General features: G+C 39.0%; 1 protein-coding gene across 4 annotated transcripts; it reads left to right on the top strand.

Annotated features, from left to right (window-relative positions):
- The first annotated feature begins 1,079 nt into the window (after positions 1–1,079).
- On the top strand, positions 1,080–14,738 carry macroh2a1 (macroH2A.1 histone). Of its 4 annotated transcripts, none has more exons than XM_066716933.1 (10): positions 1,080–1,176; positions 3,237–3,431; positions 5,149–5,255; positions 5,558–5,755; positions 5,913–5,939; positions 7,191–7,301; positions 10,171–10,261; positions 11,470–11,559; positions 13,544–13,718; positions 14,095–14,738. In XM_066716933.1, exons 2-10 carry the CDS (start codon positions 3,260–3,262, stop codon positions 14,258–14,260), a joined length of 1,137 nt encoding a protein of 378 aa, XP_066573030.1. In that variant the 5' UTR covers positions 1,080–1,176; positions 3,237–3,259; the 3' UTR covers positions 14,261–14,738. The 4 variants fall into 4 exon arrangements, with proteins under 4 accessions (XP_066573030.1, XP_066573028.1, XP_066573032.1 ...); XM_066716931.1 differs by lacking the exon at positions 10,171–10,261 and adding an exon at positions 9,138–9,237; XM_066716935.1 differs by lacking the exon at positions 5,913–5,939.
- Positions 14,739–17,170: the final 2,432 nt, after the last annotated feature.

The following is a 17,170-nucleotide window of genomic DNA, read 5'->3' as shown; positions in this document are numbered from 1 at the left end:
GTGTGTAGAAGTGTAAAGAAGTGCATGCACAGGTGCAGATACCTCCTAGCTTTATGGTCAGTTTCAGCATTTATATATTATGTTAAAGAATAAACATAATGGCTAAAACAATGTGACTGTCACTTAACACAGCACTTTGTGGTTTTGTATTTGTTAATACATATTTATTTGACACACTTTCTTTGATAATACAGGCTACTTCTTGAGTTATGCTTATTTTAAACACATTGCAAAAAATTAAAAAAAAAACACTGGACAATTACAAATATTTTTCTTTAAAAAACAGTCAAAGGAATTGAAAAGTGTAAGAACCCTCACTTGCCATGCACTTTACAATTACTACACAATTAGCCCCATGTTTTCCCCCTCCCAAAGTTCAGCTGTTTACACATATGAATCAGTGATGTTTAACAGTGGCATCAATGGCTCTAAGCTTCATGTAACATACTGGTCACAAATCTGACACATGCATACACAACTATTTTTCCTGCAGTCAATAATTTAGTCAATAATTTTACCTGCAATTTATTTAGATAAATCACTCTGCTTACATAGAGTACATGTTTATTCTACAACTCTGATATTGTTTAGTGATGATTTGTAATCAAATATGAATTTGGTAGAAAGGTATTTCAATCAACATATTCAATGTTCCATATGTTAAAATATAATTTGCATGATATATTACAATATTCTTATATGAGTTGATAACCCATATCTGTTCTTCAGCACATTGTACTATGCTATTTTCGGTTAAGACAGCATTCATAATATCCTTATTCAGCACGAATCGTTTGATTAATTATCCACTATGGAACAGATGTCGATATAGCTGACACAGTAATGTGGTGCTTCACAGTGGTTGTTAGCTAACATAATGCATCGCATATTGACCATGTAGCCCACATATCCATAGCCATGTCAGTGATATTCATTGCATCCAGCAGTTTATGATGAGATATAGGAAACCAGTGTATAAGAAGTACTGATGCAAACACGGGTATTACTTTGTCCTACAGAGGTTTTGCTCAGTATTGCTGTCAGTGACAGTCTTTTAAAGGGTAGATACAGCTTTATGATTTGGGTCGCTATGAATTGTGGGAATTAAGACACTGCCCAGACTTGTTGTATTGGAGCCGCTGAAGACAGTAGACATATTGCTGTGCTTTATTCTGTGTAAGTAGTAGATGTTCTTTGATATTAATATAAATCTGATTAACCGTGGGAAAAAAAGGCCGCCACTTGGGTTTTTCAGGAGGAAACAGTCAGTTGTTTTGGCAGTGCTGTCTTTGACACAGTATCCCCATTTCCTTGTAGATCATGGCCGTGTGGCTTGATTGTATTTATGGGCTAAATTATATTTGGCAGGTTCTCAGATTTGTGTGAAAAAGAAAAGAAAAGGCATGCATGCAGCTAATGTCATGGCGAATAAAGACGTGCGTCATGTTGAGTGTAAATAACAATTATACCTTGATGACACATTTCGCATAGACGCACGTCTCGCCGTTTGTTGTGTTTTAAAACCCGGAAACCGTGCATTTGAGATCTACATTTTACAGATGCTTATACAAATAAAAATAAATACACTCATGCATCAATTAAGGGTAATTACTATATTAACACTGCACGTGTGTATATATATATATATATATATATATATATATATATATATTTAAATATGCATTGTGCATAATGATTTGCCCTACATTACCCCGAATTGACTCTCACCATTTATTGCCTACATTGACGAAAGAAGAAATTGATACCATAAAATGTGCCGATCACTTTCAATTGCCTTTTGCTGAGTTGCATTTTAATATGCATCACGATAAATACGGCGATTTATATTAAGCTATGATTCTTCATGACACTTTACTACACATAACCAGTATATTTGCCACATGTGCAACTATAAATGTCAAGGAAAATGTGCAGTTGAAAATAATTGCCGAATATTTAAGCCTATGTCTGCGTGCGTGTGTTACCGTAATATGCCGAGTGTGGGTGCATAACAAAATGATTGTTTTCGTAATGACTTTAACCATGGTGGATCATTTTATTTCATCGTATGACACATAGTGATAGAAATAAAACCGAATATAATTAAATAAACCTCATCCGTTTTTGTTCTTTCACTGGTCCAGAGCCGTGTTCATTGTACAGAGAAGTAACCTACTTGAGGAGAATTCAAAACACTGGGCTTCACTGCGAGCAATATATTAAACTTTAAAACCCTGCATTGTATCCGTAAACAGAAACCACAAATACTCCTATTGTCTTGCAATTATATTATGCATAATTTAGTTTTGCACTTCTACCATTGAATTGACTACTTATGATGGTGATGGTTCATATTCATAATAATAATAATACTAATAATAGGTTATTATTGTCCACTGCATGACTGTAATTCACTTTGTTGAACAACCAGTTATACATTTAGACGGTGTTTTCCAGTTTAAGCAATATTGTGACTGTTTTCAGTTTATTTAAGAGGCTAGGCTTAGGTGTTCTGTGACAACTGGATACTTATGTTTTGTAATTTTGTTTTTGTTTCCAAAGCTTGTTTTAAATATTGTTTTTGACTTCATTCATTGTAATTGCATGTTGTTGCATGTTATTCCTCTGTTAAATTATTTGTATTATGTCTGAACTACACATATAAACAAGGTTTTTCTTTTGGGAGTTTAGAATCTGTTGCCTAGCAATGTGCACCTAAAAAGCAAGGGCACCTTTGAAGATGCAGGGAATTAAAAACAGAAATGTAAACAAAGACCACACAGGTAAACCCTGCTTTAGGCATATGGACAAGGTATCTGTTCATTTTCAAAGGCTGAATGTTTTTTGTCTTCTTTTCTTATTACCGCAGTAAAGAGAAAATGTATTACTGTAGTATTTACATAAGCCTGGAAAGTAACAATAGAGATTAAGTATTAATTAAGAATGTTTTATTTTTTTAGAAAAGGAGCTAGAGCACATCAAAACAAAAATCATATATATATATATATATATATATATATATATAATTTGTGTGAAGCACAATTCTGAACTCGATGTTGTTTATGCAGTTGATATTCAGATTTGTACTAACCATATATATTTAAAATAATATATACAGCTCTGAAAAAAAATACATTACATTGCTAATGTAAAATCCATTAAAACAAGAACAGATTAAAAGCTCAAATAAAATGAGGCTTGAGCTGACTGTGTTAACGTTAACTCTCTGGCATTAGGTTTTCAGACTGGCAACAGCACTATGTCGAGCCGCGGTGGAAAGAAGAAGACCACCAAGACATCTCGGTCTGCCAAGGCTGGGGTGATCTTCCCTGTGGGTCGAATGCTGCGCTACATTAAGAAGGGGCACCCCAAATACAGGATTGGGGTAGGAGCCCCGGTGTACATGGCTGCAGTGCTGGAGTACCTTACTGGTGAGAGGAAAGCAGTACTGGTGGGCTTGGAGTCTCTCTATGAGGTTTTCAGTCCTGATACATTTGCTTCTCATTATAATGGAATCTCTACAATTTATATTGGTTTTAGTCTTGTTTTATTTTATATATTTTTTTAACTTTTACTTTATTCTTGAGGTTGGGAATAAACAACATTGTAAACCTAAAAGGGCTGCAAACCAAAAGCTCCCTCCTACATATACACTCACCTAAAGGATTATTAGGAACACCTGTTCAATTTCTCATTAATGCAATTTTCTAATCAACCAATCACATGGCAGTTGCTTCAATGCATTTAGGGGTGTGGTCCTGGTCAAGACAATCTCCTGAACTCCAAACTGAATGTCTGAATGGGAAAGAAAGGTGATTTAAGCAATTTTGAGCGTGGCATGGTTGTTGGTGCCAGACGGGCCGGTCTGAGTATTTCACAATCTGCTCAGTTACTGGGATTTTCATGCACAACCATTTCTAGGGTTTACAAAGAATGGTGTGAAAAGGGAAAAACATCCAGTATGCGGCAGTCCTGTGGGCGAAAATGCCTTGTTGATGCTAGAGGTCAGAGGAGAATGGGCCGACTGATTCAAGCTGATAGAAGAGCAACTTTGACTGAAATAACCACTCGTTACAACCGAGGTATGCAGCAAAGCATTTGTGAAGCCACAACACGTACAACCTTGAGGTGGATGGGCTACAACAGCAGAAGACCCCACCGGGTACCACTCATCTCCACTACAAATAGGAAGAAGAGGCTACAATTTGCACAAGCTCACCAAAATTGGACAGTTGAAGACTGGAAAAATGTTGCCTGGTCTGATGAGTCTCGATTTCTGTTGAGACATTCAGATGGTAGAGTCAGAATTTGGCGTAAACAGAATGAGAACATGGATCCATCATGCCTTGTTACCACTGTGCAGGCTGGTGGTGGTGGTGTAATGGTGTGGGGGATGTTTTCCTGGCACACTTTAGGCCCCTTAGTGCCAATTGGGCATCGTTTTAATGCCATGGCCTACCTGAGCATTGTTTCTGACCATGTCCATCCCTTTATGACCACCATGTACCCATCCTCTGATGGCTACTTCCAGCAGGATAAAGCACCATGTCACAAAGGTCGAATCATTTCAAATTGGTTTCTTGAACATGACGATGAGTTCACTGTACTAAACTGGCCCCCACAGTCACCAGATCTCAAGCCAATAGAGCATCTTTGGGATGTGGTGGAACGGGAGCTTCGTGCCCTGGATGTGCATCCCACAAATCTCCATCAACTGCAAGATGCTATCCTATCAATATGGGCCAACATTTCTAAAGAATGCTTTCAGCACCTTGTTGAATCAATGCCACGTAGAATTAAGGCAGTTCTGAAGGCGAAAGGGGGTCAAACACAGTATTAGTATGGTGTTCCTAATAATCCTTTAGGTGAGTGTATAGTCAGGATCATGTCCAATTTATACAAGGTATTTCACTGGGACAAGAAAAGCTAGAAAATCATCTAAAACCAGGGAGTTTGCTGCCAAGGCAGTGTTTGGGAAGGATGGAGGGATGCAAAGCTATGAATCCTGGGAAAGTAGTGTCTCCCAAAATTGTGTTTACAACTCCAAGTGCCACATACAAAATTAATTAGTAGTTGAAGGAAATAATATATGTTTCCTGGTTGCTTTTCTTTAGATTAAAACATCCTTCCTGTGACTGTATTTTTCAGCTGAAATCTTGGAGCTGGCTGGAAATGCTGCTCGGGATAACAAGAAAGGGCGTGTCACTCCCAGGCATATCCTGTTGGCCATCGCCAATGATGAAGAGCTCAACCAGGTATCACCTTTGGAATCTAAATGCTTTTGTATGATTTTCCCAAAATGTAAAACAACACTGTCTGAAATGATGGTATTGATAGTTATTGGATCATCTTAAACGAGACAGTTATTTGTACTAAAGCCATGGAAATACTATGGAATATTGGGAAATTCACTCTTTTCTTGGGAGTGCTCTTTTTAATATGATACATTTAATCATGTATATTGTAGAACAAAAGAGGAAATAGAAGAGATACATTTGTTCTTCACTCTTGCAAGATTTTCCCTCCTCATTCTAAAGTGATTGTTTCCCTTTCCTAGCTGCTGAAAGGTGTGACAATAGCCGCAGGGGGCGTCCTTCCTAACATTCACCCAGAGTTGTTGGCTAAAAAGCGAGGATCCAAGGGGAAGCTGGAAGCCATCATAACCCCACCTCCAGCCAAGAAATCCAAGACGTCACCTGCAAAGAAATCTACGGCAAAAAAGGCTGGGGGCAAAAAGGGGGCTGGAAAGTCCAAGGTAGGGTGTAATATAACACGCCACATTCAATGCATTATAGCCTTTTTAGGGATAATCATGTAATCCTAAATTGTAATCCTACGACATAATTATGAGATATAAGTTTGAGTAAATATTGAAACTGCTTATTTTCTTAATTTTTTTTCATTACCCACAGCAGGAGAACCGGCTATTTCTCATTGTGGTTTGTAAATGTCTCAAAGCACAATTTCACATTGACACATATTTATCCAACATGATGTCAATATTTCCAGCATGGCTTTGTGCCACTGCCACACTTGTGTGTGGACAGTACTATAGTACCTAACAAAACAATGTGGATGTTTAAGAGACATACATGACAAACAGTAAATGTGACAGTAGTACATTTGAATTGTAGATAGCGTTAGAAGGTAGGAATTGTCTTACGGTTACATTTAGGTTGTTTATAGATCAGTATTTTGAGTAATTAAGCTGCTTTTTGCACAAAACTGTTTTGGTCCACGGACCACTCAGCCGATGCAAACATTCCCATGGACCTCCCAGTCCCCCCAACCCACATTTGCGGTATCTCTAAATATCAATAATACAAATTATTCATATTACCAGAACATAAATACATGTAAAGGCAACAATAAGTTTTATTTTTAGGGGGGCATTTAGATCTTTTCCCACCATATAACCCTAAAACTGTCTCTGTACCTCATTCGCTCCAGCCGCTGAGAAATCAAATATTGTTCATGAAAACCATTAAATGGAAAATGTTGCTTTTATTTAATCAGGGTGGTATACCTAACTTATTTTTTAAATTAAATATCCATACATCCATCCGCTTGGTGAGGGTCGCGGGGAAGCTGGAGCCGATCCCGGCAGGCATAGGGCGCAAGGCAGGAATACACCCAGGATGGGACGCCAGGCCATCGCTGGGAAACACACACACACAGACAGGGCAATTTAGAGAGACCAATGAACCTAACTCGCATGTCTTTGGACGGTGGGAGGAAACCGGAGTGCCTGGAGAAAACCCATGCGGACACGGGGAGAACATGCAAACTCCACACAGACAGCCCCCTTGAGCCGAGACTCAAACCCAGGACCCCGGAGCTGTGAGGCAGCACCGGTAACCTTAGTTAAATATCATAAGTAAAATATGGATTACTGTCCGTAACAAAAGGTGTAAACATTGTCATTATTTTCGGAAGAACCTGCATTTACATGAGCTGGTCGGACCACCTGGAGGACCGTCGTGGACCACTGGGCGGTCCGGAGTCTACACCTTGTGAACCAGTGGTTTAGGATCACATTGTGGACCAGGCTAGGGTTAGGGTCCCCAGTGAATAGACTTCCATTAAGGTCAGGGTGAGATTTTTACAAATGTATATCAATTGTGTGAAGAGGTGTATGGGCCAATACATACAAATGGGGCATATAACCTATTTCTGTCCTGTTGTTCCAGAAAAAGCAGGGAGAAGTGAGCAAAGCAGCCAGTGCAGACAGCACTACAGAGGGCACCCCAGCAGATGGGTTCACTGTCCTGTCCACAAAGAGCCTGTTCCTTGGGCAGAAGGTACTGCTTGCTTAATTTGCTGTCACTGTTGTCCAGCAGTTGTCTAGTTACTTTGGTACTATTTGTTTTCACATGGGAATCTAGAGTACAAATGCAATCAGAAGAAGTAATGGGCATCAGATTTCAACGTGGAGATTTAGACAATGTTTGAGAACCAAATCATGCCCCTTTAACTCAGCCTATTTAACTTTCTTGTCATTGCATAATTGCATTCTCATCATTGTCCTTAAATTCATATTGCCACCTTGCAACTTTTGCTATATAAATGCCATTGTGTGTATCCCACCCCTGCTTCAGGGCTTCACATTGAAGCTGCTGTGGGTTTGACTTCATTTGCACAGTGACTCAAGTCCTAGTGATTTAGTGCTGGGCCAGTTGTTATTTAAAGAGACAATGGAGAATTAATTTATCAAAGGACAAGGCAGGCTTATGAATGGCAGGCCAAAAAAAAAGCCACAATACATTCTCGCTACAAATGCAAGTCAGTTTGGAAACATGAAGGCAATGACGTAATCAAACATAATCTATTATTAGAGGGGGTGTTTTGCAACTATGTCATATGATTATCAATGCTCTAGCAAGATTTCGACGGTTATAATAATTCATCCAGCATGTAATGATCCCTGTTGCCTGCACAACTAAGCGTTATGGCTTAACTCATATTTATCCGGTTTTCTGACCTCCACGTGTATAAACATTTACTAAAGCTTTAAAAATGCTGTGGAGGAACCAATGAAGTCTTACTTCAACACATTGGGCGGCTGCATATTCAACCTTTCACCTAGAAACCTGTTTCCAAGCTATACTATGACCAATCATTGACTATTTCCTGCCTTCTTTCTTTGCACTGTTTATGTAAAACAAAATCTCCACTTTATTGAGGTTAAAAAATGTATTTTGAATATCAGTGTATTTTTAGTTGTCTTTATACTTACTTTACTCGATTCTGTCATGTGGTTAGCCCACTGCACAGAACTTGAACTTATTGAAATTATTTTTGACTTAATTAGATTGTGAGATACAATGCTAGTTTACAAAACGTCAGAGAAATTTACCCTATGCAAAATTATAGATAATATTATTAGATAATATTGAAACGAATGGGCAAACCTGTGCAATTGTAGTTAAACATCTATCCTTTTATACTGAATGGCCTCTATAATACTGCAGATTACCACATGGTGACAAGAAAAGACAGTGTTGCTTAGCAATCTTCATTTGGCTGGGGAAAGTCACATTTTTAAAGATGAAAAACAGGAAACCTTATTTGAGCAAGGGAAAGTAATTTAAAATGGTAAGTACACACACAGATATAGAGAAATGCTCTAGGATTACTTCACAGCATCGTGACTAAATGTTGAAAAAAAGTTCCTCGAGGAATGAATGTAAACTAACTGTCCTCGCCATCAGCATGTGCTAAATCCTTCATTAGACTCCTTATGTGTTTAAAGGCCTACAGTTAAATATTTTGAATATATTAATCTTGAGTAATACATAATTAACCTTTAGGCACAAAGCGTGACATATGCCACATATAGAGGCCTGGTTATTTGAGTTAATATATTTTTGTCATGCCGAGTTAAATCTCTGTGACATTCACACAAAACTGGGTTCTCAAACATGATCTAAATTTGAAATCCATTCTCATGTATAACTCCACTGAAGGCTCTGCTACATTTAGAACAGATAGCCTTTTGGGAAAAGTGAAAAATGTGCTACCTTTGCTATGTATGTCTTTATTTTATATTGTTTTTGACTTGATTTGCTGCTCTTACCACTCTCCTTTTTGAAAATGCTAACTGTCCTGCTCTTCCCTGCGGCGTGCTTTCTTTTCAGCTGAATCTTATTCACAGTGAAATCACTAACTTGGCTGGATTTGACGTGGAGGGTATAATCAATCCTACCAATGCTGACATTGACCTTAAAGATGATCTAGGTAAATGGGGCGTGGACATCTCTCACCATGACTGACTTAGAGCTGCCAGGAAGAGAAACAAAACAATTTATAGGAGCTTAATAAAATCAGTTGCCTATAGTTTCAGTACAGTGTTTCTGTATTGCACACACTACTGTGGAGATATAATGCTTATATATCTTATTTCACAAAATACACACTTGTGTATTGTGTCTGTGATACATGATCAGTGATCGTGTGTGTAAATTGTATTTTGTTTTTATTTTTGTATGAATGTTCACTAAAACTAGGTGATACTTAAACAAAATGAACTTATTATTTTTATATTCCATAAAACGCAGGTGAAAACCTTTCCCAGTAGTGTCATTTTCAACCATTCTATCTTATAAAATTCACAAAGAACGTGTGGACACTACTTTAAGCTACCATAATATTATGAGGGATGGCTTATTTGATATGAGATGGATTTCACTTTCAAGTAATTGTTTTAAATTCATTCCAAGTCAGCTCTAAGTTAAGCCAAACACTTTTTTGTGCTGTAAAGATTTGAGAAATCCTTGAAAAAAAGGCTTAAAACTTCCAAAGACTTAAGTCAAAGTAACCTTCCAGATGTCGCATTGTTGTAGAAGTCAATTTGGTGTTGGACACTCTCCTGAAATCAAACCTGTGTTTTGTTTGTCCCAACATTCAAGGATTTTGCTAAATCTCTGCAGAAACGTTTAAAAGCTGCTCTCCACATCTCACTGTAATCCATGTGTGTCTTTGATCAGCTTCAGGATATCGTCTTCCATTGCATTCGATTTGGTTCCTTTGTGACCTGCCCTCTCTTTCTTGTACACCTTATAAAGGAGGAGCCTACCCTGGGAGGAATTTCTTTGTGTTGTTCCCATTCGTCTCAGATTTCCTCCCCCCCCCAGTGGTTGATGCCATGTTATTTGCCTGTTGTTGTTGTAGTTGCAAGTTGTGCAGGCTGACATTGCCAACATCGACAGCGACGCTGTTGTTCACCCGACCAATTCCGACATCTACACGGGTGGTGAAGTAGGTAATGGACTTTTCTCACTGTGGCACTCTCTGTTTGTGCTGATGCCAGTCAACCCCAATTCCACAAGGTGCTTTGTTTCCATGCACTTTCTTCCCTCTTCCAGATGTTCTTTTTTGGTGGCTTTCTATATATGTATTTCTTCAGGTTTCCTTTGGCTAACTTCTAAAACAAGGTGTTCACTGCCTCTCCTAGTCCCACAGCTGCACATATGGGTCTGTTAAACCCAGCCATGACACGATGGTGATATTGCTCTCTCAGATCGCATGCATGTAATAGGGGCACAAGTCAATCATTTGAAATGTAGAAGCCTGAGTTCAAAGTATGTAGAGCTGAAAACTGGAGCTAAAGCATGGACTCGGCTCCACTATAGCTAATGCACCCGTGAACAAGGCTTTTTCATATGTCAATGCACAATGGCCTAATAAGCCATTGAAATTGAGGGTTTTGTCACGTTTATTGTAAAATACTAGGAGAAAGGGTGCGTCTTTATTAAAGGTATGTGTTGCCTTTTCCCCAAAACAAAGTAAAAGCGTATGTTTTTTTTTTTTACACTTTCAGAAATAACAAACTTATGTACTGTTAGGCTGCTGTTTTATTTGTATCTTAATTTTTCATGTGTTATTAATTCTGGAAGAGCATGGAAGAAGTGCAGGAAATTTTTTGCATTTCACTGACTTAAAATAAATGAACAAAAAAAAAGTGATTATTAAACTTGTTTAATACAGTTTTACTTAATCAAACCACTGCCTGCATCCCAAATTGTGGGCAGTGTGAGTGGCTGAACTTGTTTCAGTAAAACGTATTTTCCTAATCTCTGGGTACCGAAACACACAACATCCTCTGCAGCCAAGATGTGAACTCTGCTGCTTTAGGCTATTGGAAAGGTGGAAGATTGGTATATGGACAGTTGGGTACAGCACTGCAGTAGAATCAGCTCTGAGGAAGGGCTAAATGTTTTTTCCAAACCAATTGTAAGGTATCCATCTTACACCAGGAAAGATGTTTGATTTGGCTGATAAACTAAGTTCACTGATATATCAGGTGTTGTGGTGCCCAGAGATGCTCAAAAATTCAGTGGGAAAATGGGTGAACTGGCTTGCTTAAGCATCCCTTACCTGCTTAACCCAGATGCACAGGCTGCTACAATGTCTTCATATTTCTCAGCTGACCTTTTTGGCTGCTTATGATCCAGGAATGTCATTTCTTAGGTAATGCCCTGGAGAAGAAAGGAGGCAAGGAATTTGGGGAGGCTGTCGGTGAGCTTCGGAAGAAGAATGGGCCATTGGACATAGCAGGAGGTACTGCTTCCCTCCATTACTGAGACACAGGCCTCTCAGGTCTGCCTGGGCAAGTCCCGCTGCTCTGTCACAGTCCTGTATTATATCACCTTCAGAGATTTACATTGCGCTTTTACCACCGCAGACTCCCTGCCTGGCTGTGGACACACAAGCAGCAGGCACCTTGGACACGATCTAGCCATGCTTTCCAAGTGTGATGTCACATAAGCTCTCTAATGCTGCAGTGACTGCAATCCAAGCCCTTAATTAAGACGTTGTCCTTTTCTGGGCCCCTGTTGGTCTTTTTACAGACAGGCTGCCAAGACTCAGCTGGAGTCTGTGTTTTAAATCTCACAGCTTTATAAAGAGGCTGTGTTAATCATACTTAAGTAGCAACCGTTTCAGTCAAGGATGTGGTTTCCCATTGCCAGTACTTGCTTAAAATTAACTACTTCTTATATAAATGAAACATCGTTTATGTTTTAGGTACCACAATTAGCAGGTTACTGCAATGTGAAATAAAATCTAAAAAAACATAGTTTCCAGCAGTCCCTCATGAGAGACAATATAAGAAAATGTTGATATCTGATGTGTTAACATGGTAGATTACTAGGTTATCATTTGTAATGCCATGTTATTTTCATTAATGCATTGTTTGTAGAATGTCAGTTGGCACTATAACCTCACAATGATAAAACACATTGTGGAATACAGTTTTCTAAATCATTTCATGTGACTATAAAATTAGTGTAAAAAAGGCATAGAAATTGTGCTAATTGAATGATTTTGAAAACAAGTATGTTTTTAAGAGGATTTGAAAATAATAAAGGAGGATTCAGTCCTTAAGGACTTTGGCAAGAAGTATACAAAGACTCTGCCCCCCACTGTCTCCAGAGGGATTTCAGACAGATTTAAAAGTCCAGTGTCAGTAGGACATAGAGCCTGCTGGGGATGTGTTCAGGAACCAGTTCAGACAGATATGGTGGCACTGCTCCAATGGTGAATTTGAACAGCAAGGAGAAATATGTTTAAATCAATCACAAAACAAACAGATAGGCAAAGAAGCCATTCCAGTAGATGAGTGATGTATTGATTTACTTTGAGTAAATACTGTAGCTGTCCAATTCTTCACCAACTGGGGTTTTGACAGAAGAGATTCAGGCAGACCCCATAATAAGGAGTTGGCAATAGACCGGTTGAGGCATTATTGAAGTATGGCAGTCTCACCCGAAAACTGATTCAACACAGCCCACAGGCATAATGTATTTCTCAACCCAAGGTATGGTATTGTACAGCAATTCGGAAAATGCATGTCAAAATTCACACCCACACATTTTGGATATAAGAATATAATCACTGTGGCCAAGCTTGAATTGAAATAACAAAACGGTTACTACCCATTTGGGGGTTCCCAGCAGAAGGTTATATTAGCAAATACTTACTACAAAGTGTTGATTATTGAGTTAAAGTTGTGAAGTTATAGGCTTTTCTTGTATTCATGGTCAATTAATAATAGCAATCAGAAAACATCTGGGTTTTGGATCTGCTTCTAAATTCATTTTACATATCTAAGAGAACCAGGCCAGTATGGAGTACTAATTAAATAACTCTGAACCATTTTTCTCACTTCATAGCGTTTTAGGCTTTGGCAGACTAAGGCTGTGGTTGCTGATGTAAGAGGAGTTGTAAGAAACACAGACGAACAGGACTTCCCAATTACTATAAAGTCTATGAAAACCAGGTTTCCCTGTCCAGTGTACCTTTCATGTGGGCTCCAGCAGCTCTGTCCCTGGAAAAGCGATTCTTAACTTCTTTCCAGACACACTGAGCACCTCCCACCTTACTCTGTAACAATACCCACAAAAAAAAAACATACATATTGTTCTAAAAAGTAAACTGTCTCTGAGTATGGTATAGGCAGTGTGCTAGTCATAGTAAAATATAGTGCAAATATGACACTAATTATTCCTTCTCTCCGCTCACTGATGTCTGTTGTCTCACTCAGCTGCCCTGACTGCCGGCCACGGCCTTCCTGCAAAGTTTGTCATCCACTGTAACAGCCCAGGCTGGGGCTCAGATAAGTGCGAGGAGCTGCTTGAGAAAACAGTCAAAAACTGCCTGGCCCTAGCAGACGAAAAGAAGCTGAAATCCATAGCATTCCCCTCAATCGGCAGTGGCAGGTAAGGCCTGTTGTCTCTTAAATAATAACTGATATGAAAGGGGGGATATGACACAATAGGACTGTAGTTGTAGTTCTTATATACAAAACAGAACTCAAGAAAGTCAGTTAACACAGCGTGCGGTTTAGACTGGGAAATCCTGTTTACAAATCCTTTTTTCTTAATCATTGTACCTAGTAGCCTCCCACAGTCTAAGATTGACAGCATGTGCAGGTACAAAATCAGCCATACCAGCTGGACTAATGGACACACATTATAAGCATCTAAGAATTTATTGCACCTGAGTGTCGGGAGATGAATCACAACAAAGCACCCCAAGACCCCACTCCAGCACCTGGCATTAATCCTTTACTTTCCATTTGGTTTATTTTCTTAGGAACGGCTTTCCCAAGCAGACTGCAGCCCAGCTAATTCTGAAAGCCATCTCCAGCTACTTCGTCTCCACGATGTCCTCTTCAATCAAAACAGTTTACTTTGTGTTGTTCGACAGTGAGAGTATAGGGATCTACGTGCAGGAAATGGCAAAGCTCGACGCTAACTAAAGCTTTGCCCGTCTTTCATCTAATTTGTTCATTGCTCAGTTCCTAATTTTATGACCCCACTGTGTCATAAACACATAAACATTGTTTCACCATTCTTAATTTATTCTAGATAAATGAAAAACTCTTTTTATTCTTTACAATTTCCTAAAAATATGGTTGACACTGACAACTGGTTTAATTCTGCACTGTCCCCCCGGGTGTATTTGAAATGTTTGTAATTTTGGTATTCCTTGATTTATTTTAACTGAAGGGTAGAATGGCATTTCTAATGTTTGGAATATTTTGACCTTTGTGTGGAAGGGAAATGGCAGGTACATTTTGTATTTGTGCTGTGCTACTTTATGTTGCACCCACTGTATTTTCTTTTCCTTTTATTTCTTTATTGAAACAGGTGCTACAATCTTTATGTTTATACTATGTATTATTAATGTTAGAGATGGAGTGTATGTAAAATGTTTTAGTAAAATATGGGAATGTTGCTGTGGAATGTTTCTTGGCCATTGCTTTTCATCAAATGTTTTCTTCTACAAAGACAAAAGCACGATTTAATTTAAAGTTGCATTGTTGACTGTAAGAGAGTTTCAGTCAATATTATCACTTTTTCATCAATTAGAATAACTGATGATTATGTGCCATATTAAAAAAAAAAAAATGTAGCCCAGTGTTCTCAAACCTGTCCTAGGGACAGCCCTAGCCCAGCTTTTTAATTAACCAACCAGCACTGGATTATTCCTGTTGATATCTGCACTGCTCAATTAACATTAGTGAGCTGTAATATTAGTATATTATACACAACATAAAATCAGTGTAGATATTTCAAGATACGATTGGATTAGTGTGATACACTGCTAATCAAATTTAGGCCTGAACCAAATCCAATTGTGCCCCATGCGCAAATCCCAAATCACAAACTTGTACCCTCTGGTGGTTAATTTATTGGCAGGAGGCACTTCCTAATACTTATAAATAACACAATCAGGTGCAGGTTAACACTTTGCAGTTGGCGGATAGGTCAAAGTTTTGATTTGGTCTAGGCCTAAATCGGACCATTCTAAGGCAGTGTCAGATAGTGAAGAATCATGTTCACATATTACCACAAGGGGTCACTGTATATCCAGTAATGATTGTCTGAAATTGTGACATTTTGCTCTAGGATGGTATACATGAGAGGGTCAAATGTTCTACTTTCTGCACTTCCCTCTCTTCCAGTAAAACTCTTTATTCTACTGCCTGGTAGTTAAGTATTGTATTGGCATCATTTAAAAAATATATCTTTACCACAAAATAAATATTGCAATATCTTATCTATTTAGAATCTTTGTGTGATATACGGAAGGCTTCAAAACATTCACATATTAATTGTATTACCTATATTGTATATTGTTATATATCATTTTTTTTCTCCAGAGAGTCTATCAGAATATTGAGTGAGTGAGTAACCCACCCAGCACTGATGTGTTTTTTATATATATACATTTCCAGCTGAATGTCCCTTCGGTATAATTTGGTTGCTTGAAACTTTTTGTATATGACAAAGTAACCATGCAAACGCAACTCGGGTGTCTCTGAAGGACCTAACGTGATCGGCCTACAGGTGAGCTGCATGACTGCGCCAGTGCCGGTGCGATTCAGATAGGCCTCAGCTCAGCAGCTAATTGGGGAGGAATAGAGCCACTCTCATCCGGGGGGAGGGCTGGGCAAAGGGCTGGGGGGAGCAAGAGTCGGGCGGGGGTCACTTTCCCAGAGAGAGAGGCGGCCGTGGAGGACCTCCGCAGAGAGCGCCCATCTGAGAGATAATCCCAGGAAATACAGGCAGGTTTTCCACTGGTTCTCTCAGGAAAATCTCAGCAAATTCAAAGCATCTGTGAGCTGTGCGGGTCCGCTGTGCAAGCCTTTCCCAGCCCCCTAGAAGAATTTTTTATACTTTGCACGAAAAAATTACAGTAAAAAAAAAACAGAATAAAGTAAAGCAAACATTGCAGAAGATCAAGGGGGTAAAAACCTGGTCATCAAAGATCTTGCCAGTGCACAAGAAAGGAATGTAATCTGTCACTCATTATACACACTGGAACTCAAGTGACCTGCTCGACTATTATGTAACGGAACATCTATATTTTGTGTGGACAGTATAAGTGAGAAACCTTTGTTTTTGTGCTTCGCCACATGGTGCACCTAATTCTGTTTGTTGAGGATACGTTGAACAGTTATGTAAATTCTGGAGAGAATGAACAAGACATAGAACCAGTCTTTAAAATGGTCCTCAGTACATTTACATAAGCAGTAGTTTCCTAAAGCCCCAATAATCCTAGTGCTCTGGGCCACAGAATTAAATAATGGCCGATCCAAACCACTCTGGAATCAACTCAGCACAGTTTGGAAGACATGAATACTGTTGCTGTTGTTGGTATTCATATCCATACAAAGCCAAAAGTGCAAACAGAGTGAAAGAAAAACAAACCAACATCAGAGCTAAGTTTTCTCAGGTTAGTTGTGAGTCCCAAAGACTTTATCTTCCAAAGTCTGCTGTTTTAAGCACGAGTAAATAAAACTCAGCAGTGTGTTACTGTATGTCTCTATCTACTATCAAAGGGTTAAGAGAGATCCCTCGTCTGCCACACTGCACTGCACACTGGTTAGCACAGGAAACTTGATAGTTTTGTTCCTTTTGATGGCCTGATTCCCTGGCTTAGGAGAATAAATTAAACCCAAGCCAAGCTAGGCCTCAGCTGCAATGGAGGGGCATACTGATTTACTTTTTTCATCTGGGGAGCTTAAATCTGGCTGCCAAAAAAAATGGCATTGACATAATTAACTGTCAGTCAAACTCTGAAAGGGGACTGAGCTGTGGGGGATAATTGCTGGCCCTTTGGATCACCATTAGGGGCTACTGTGTTGTATAGGCACACTGGC

The sequence above is a fragment of the Amia ocellicauda genome, chromosome 11, assembly GCF_036373705.1.
Source record: "Amia ocellicauda isolate fAmiCal2 chromosome 11, fAmiCal2.hap1, whole genome shotgun sequence".
NCBI classification, from domain to species: Eukaryota; Metazoa; Chordata; class Actinopteri; order Amiiformes; family Amiidae; genus Amia; species Amia ocellicauda.
This window is presented reverse-complemented; position numbering and strand designations above follow the sequence as displayed.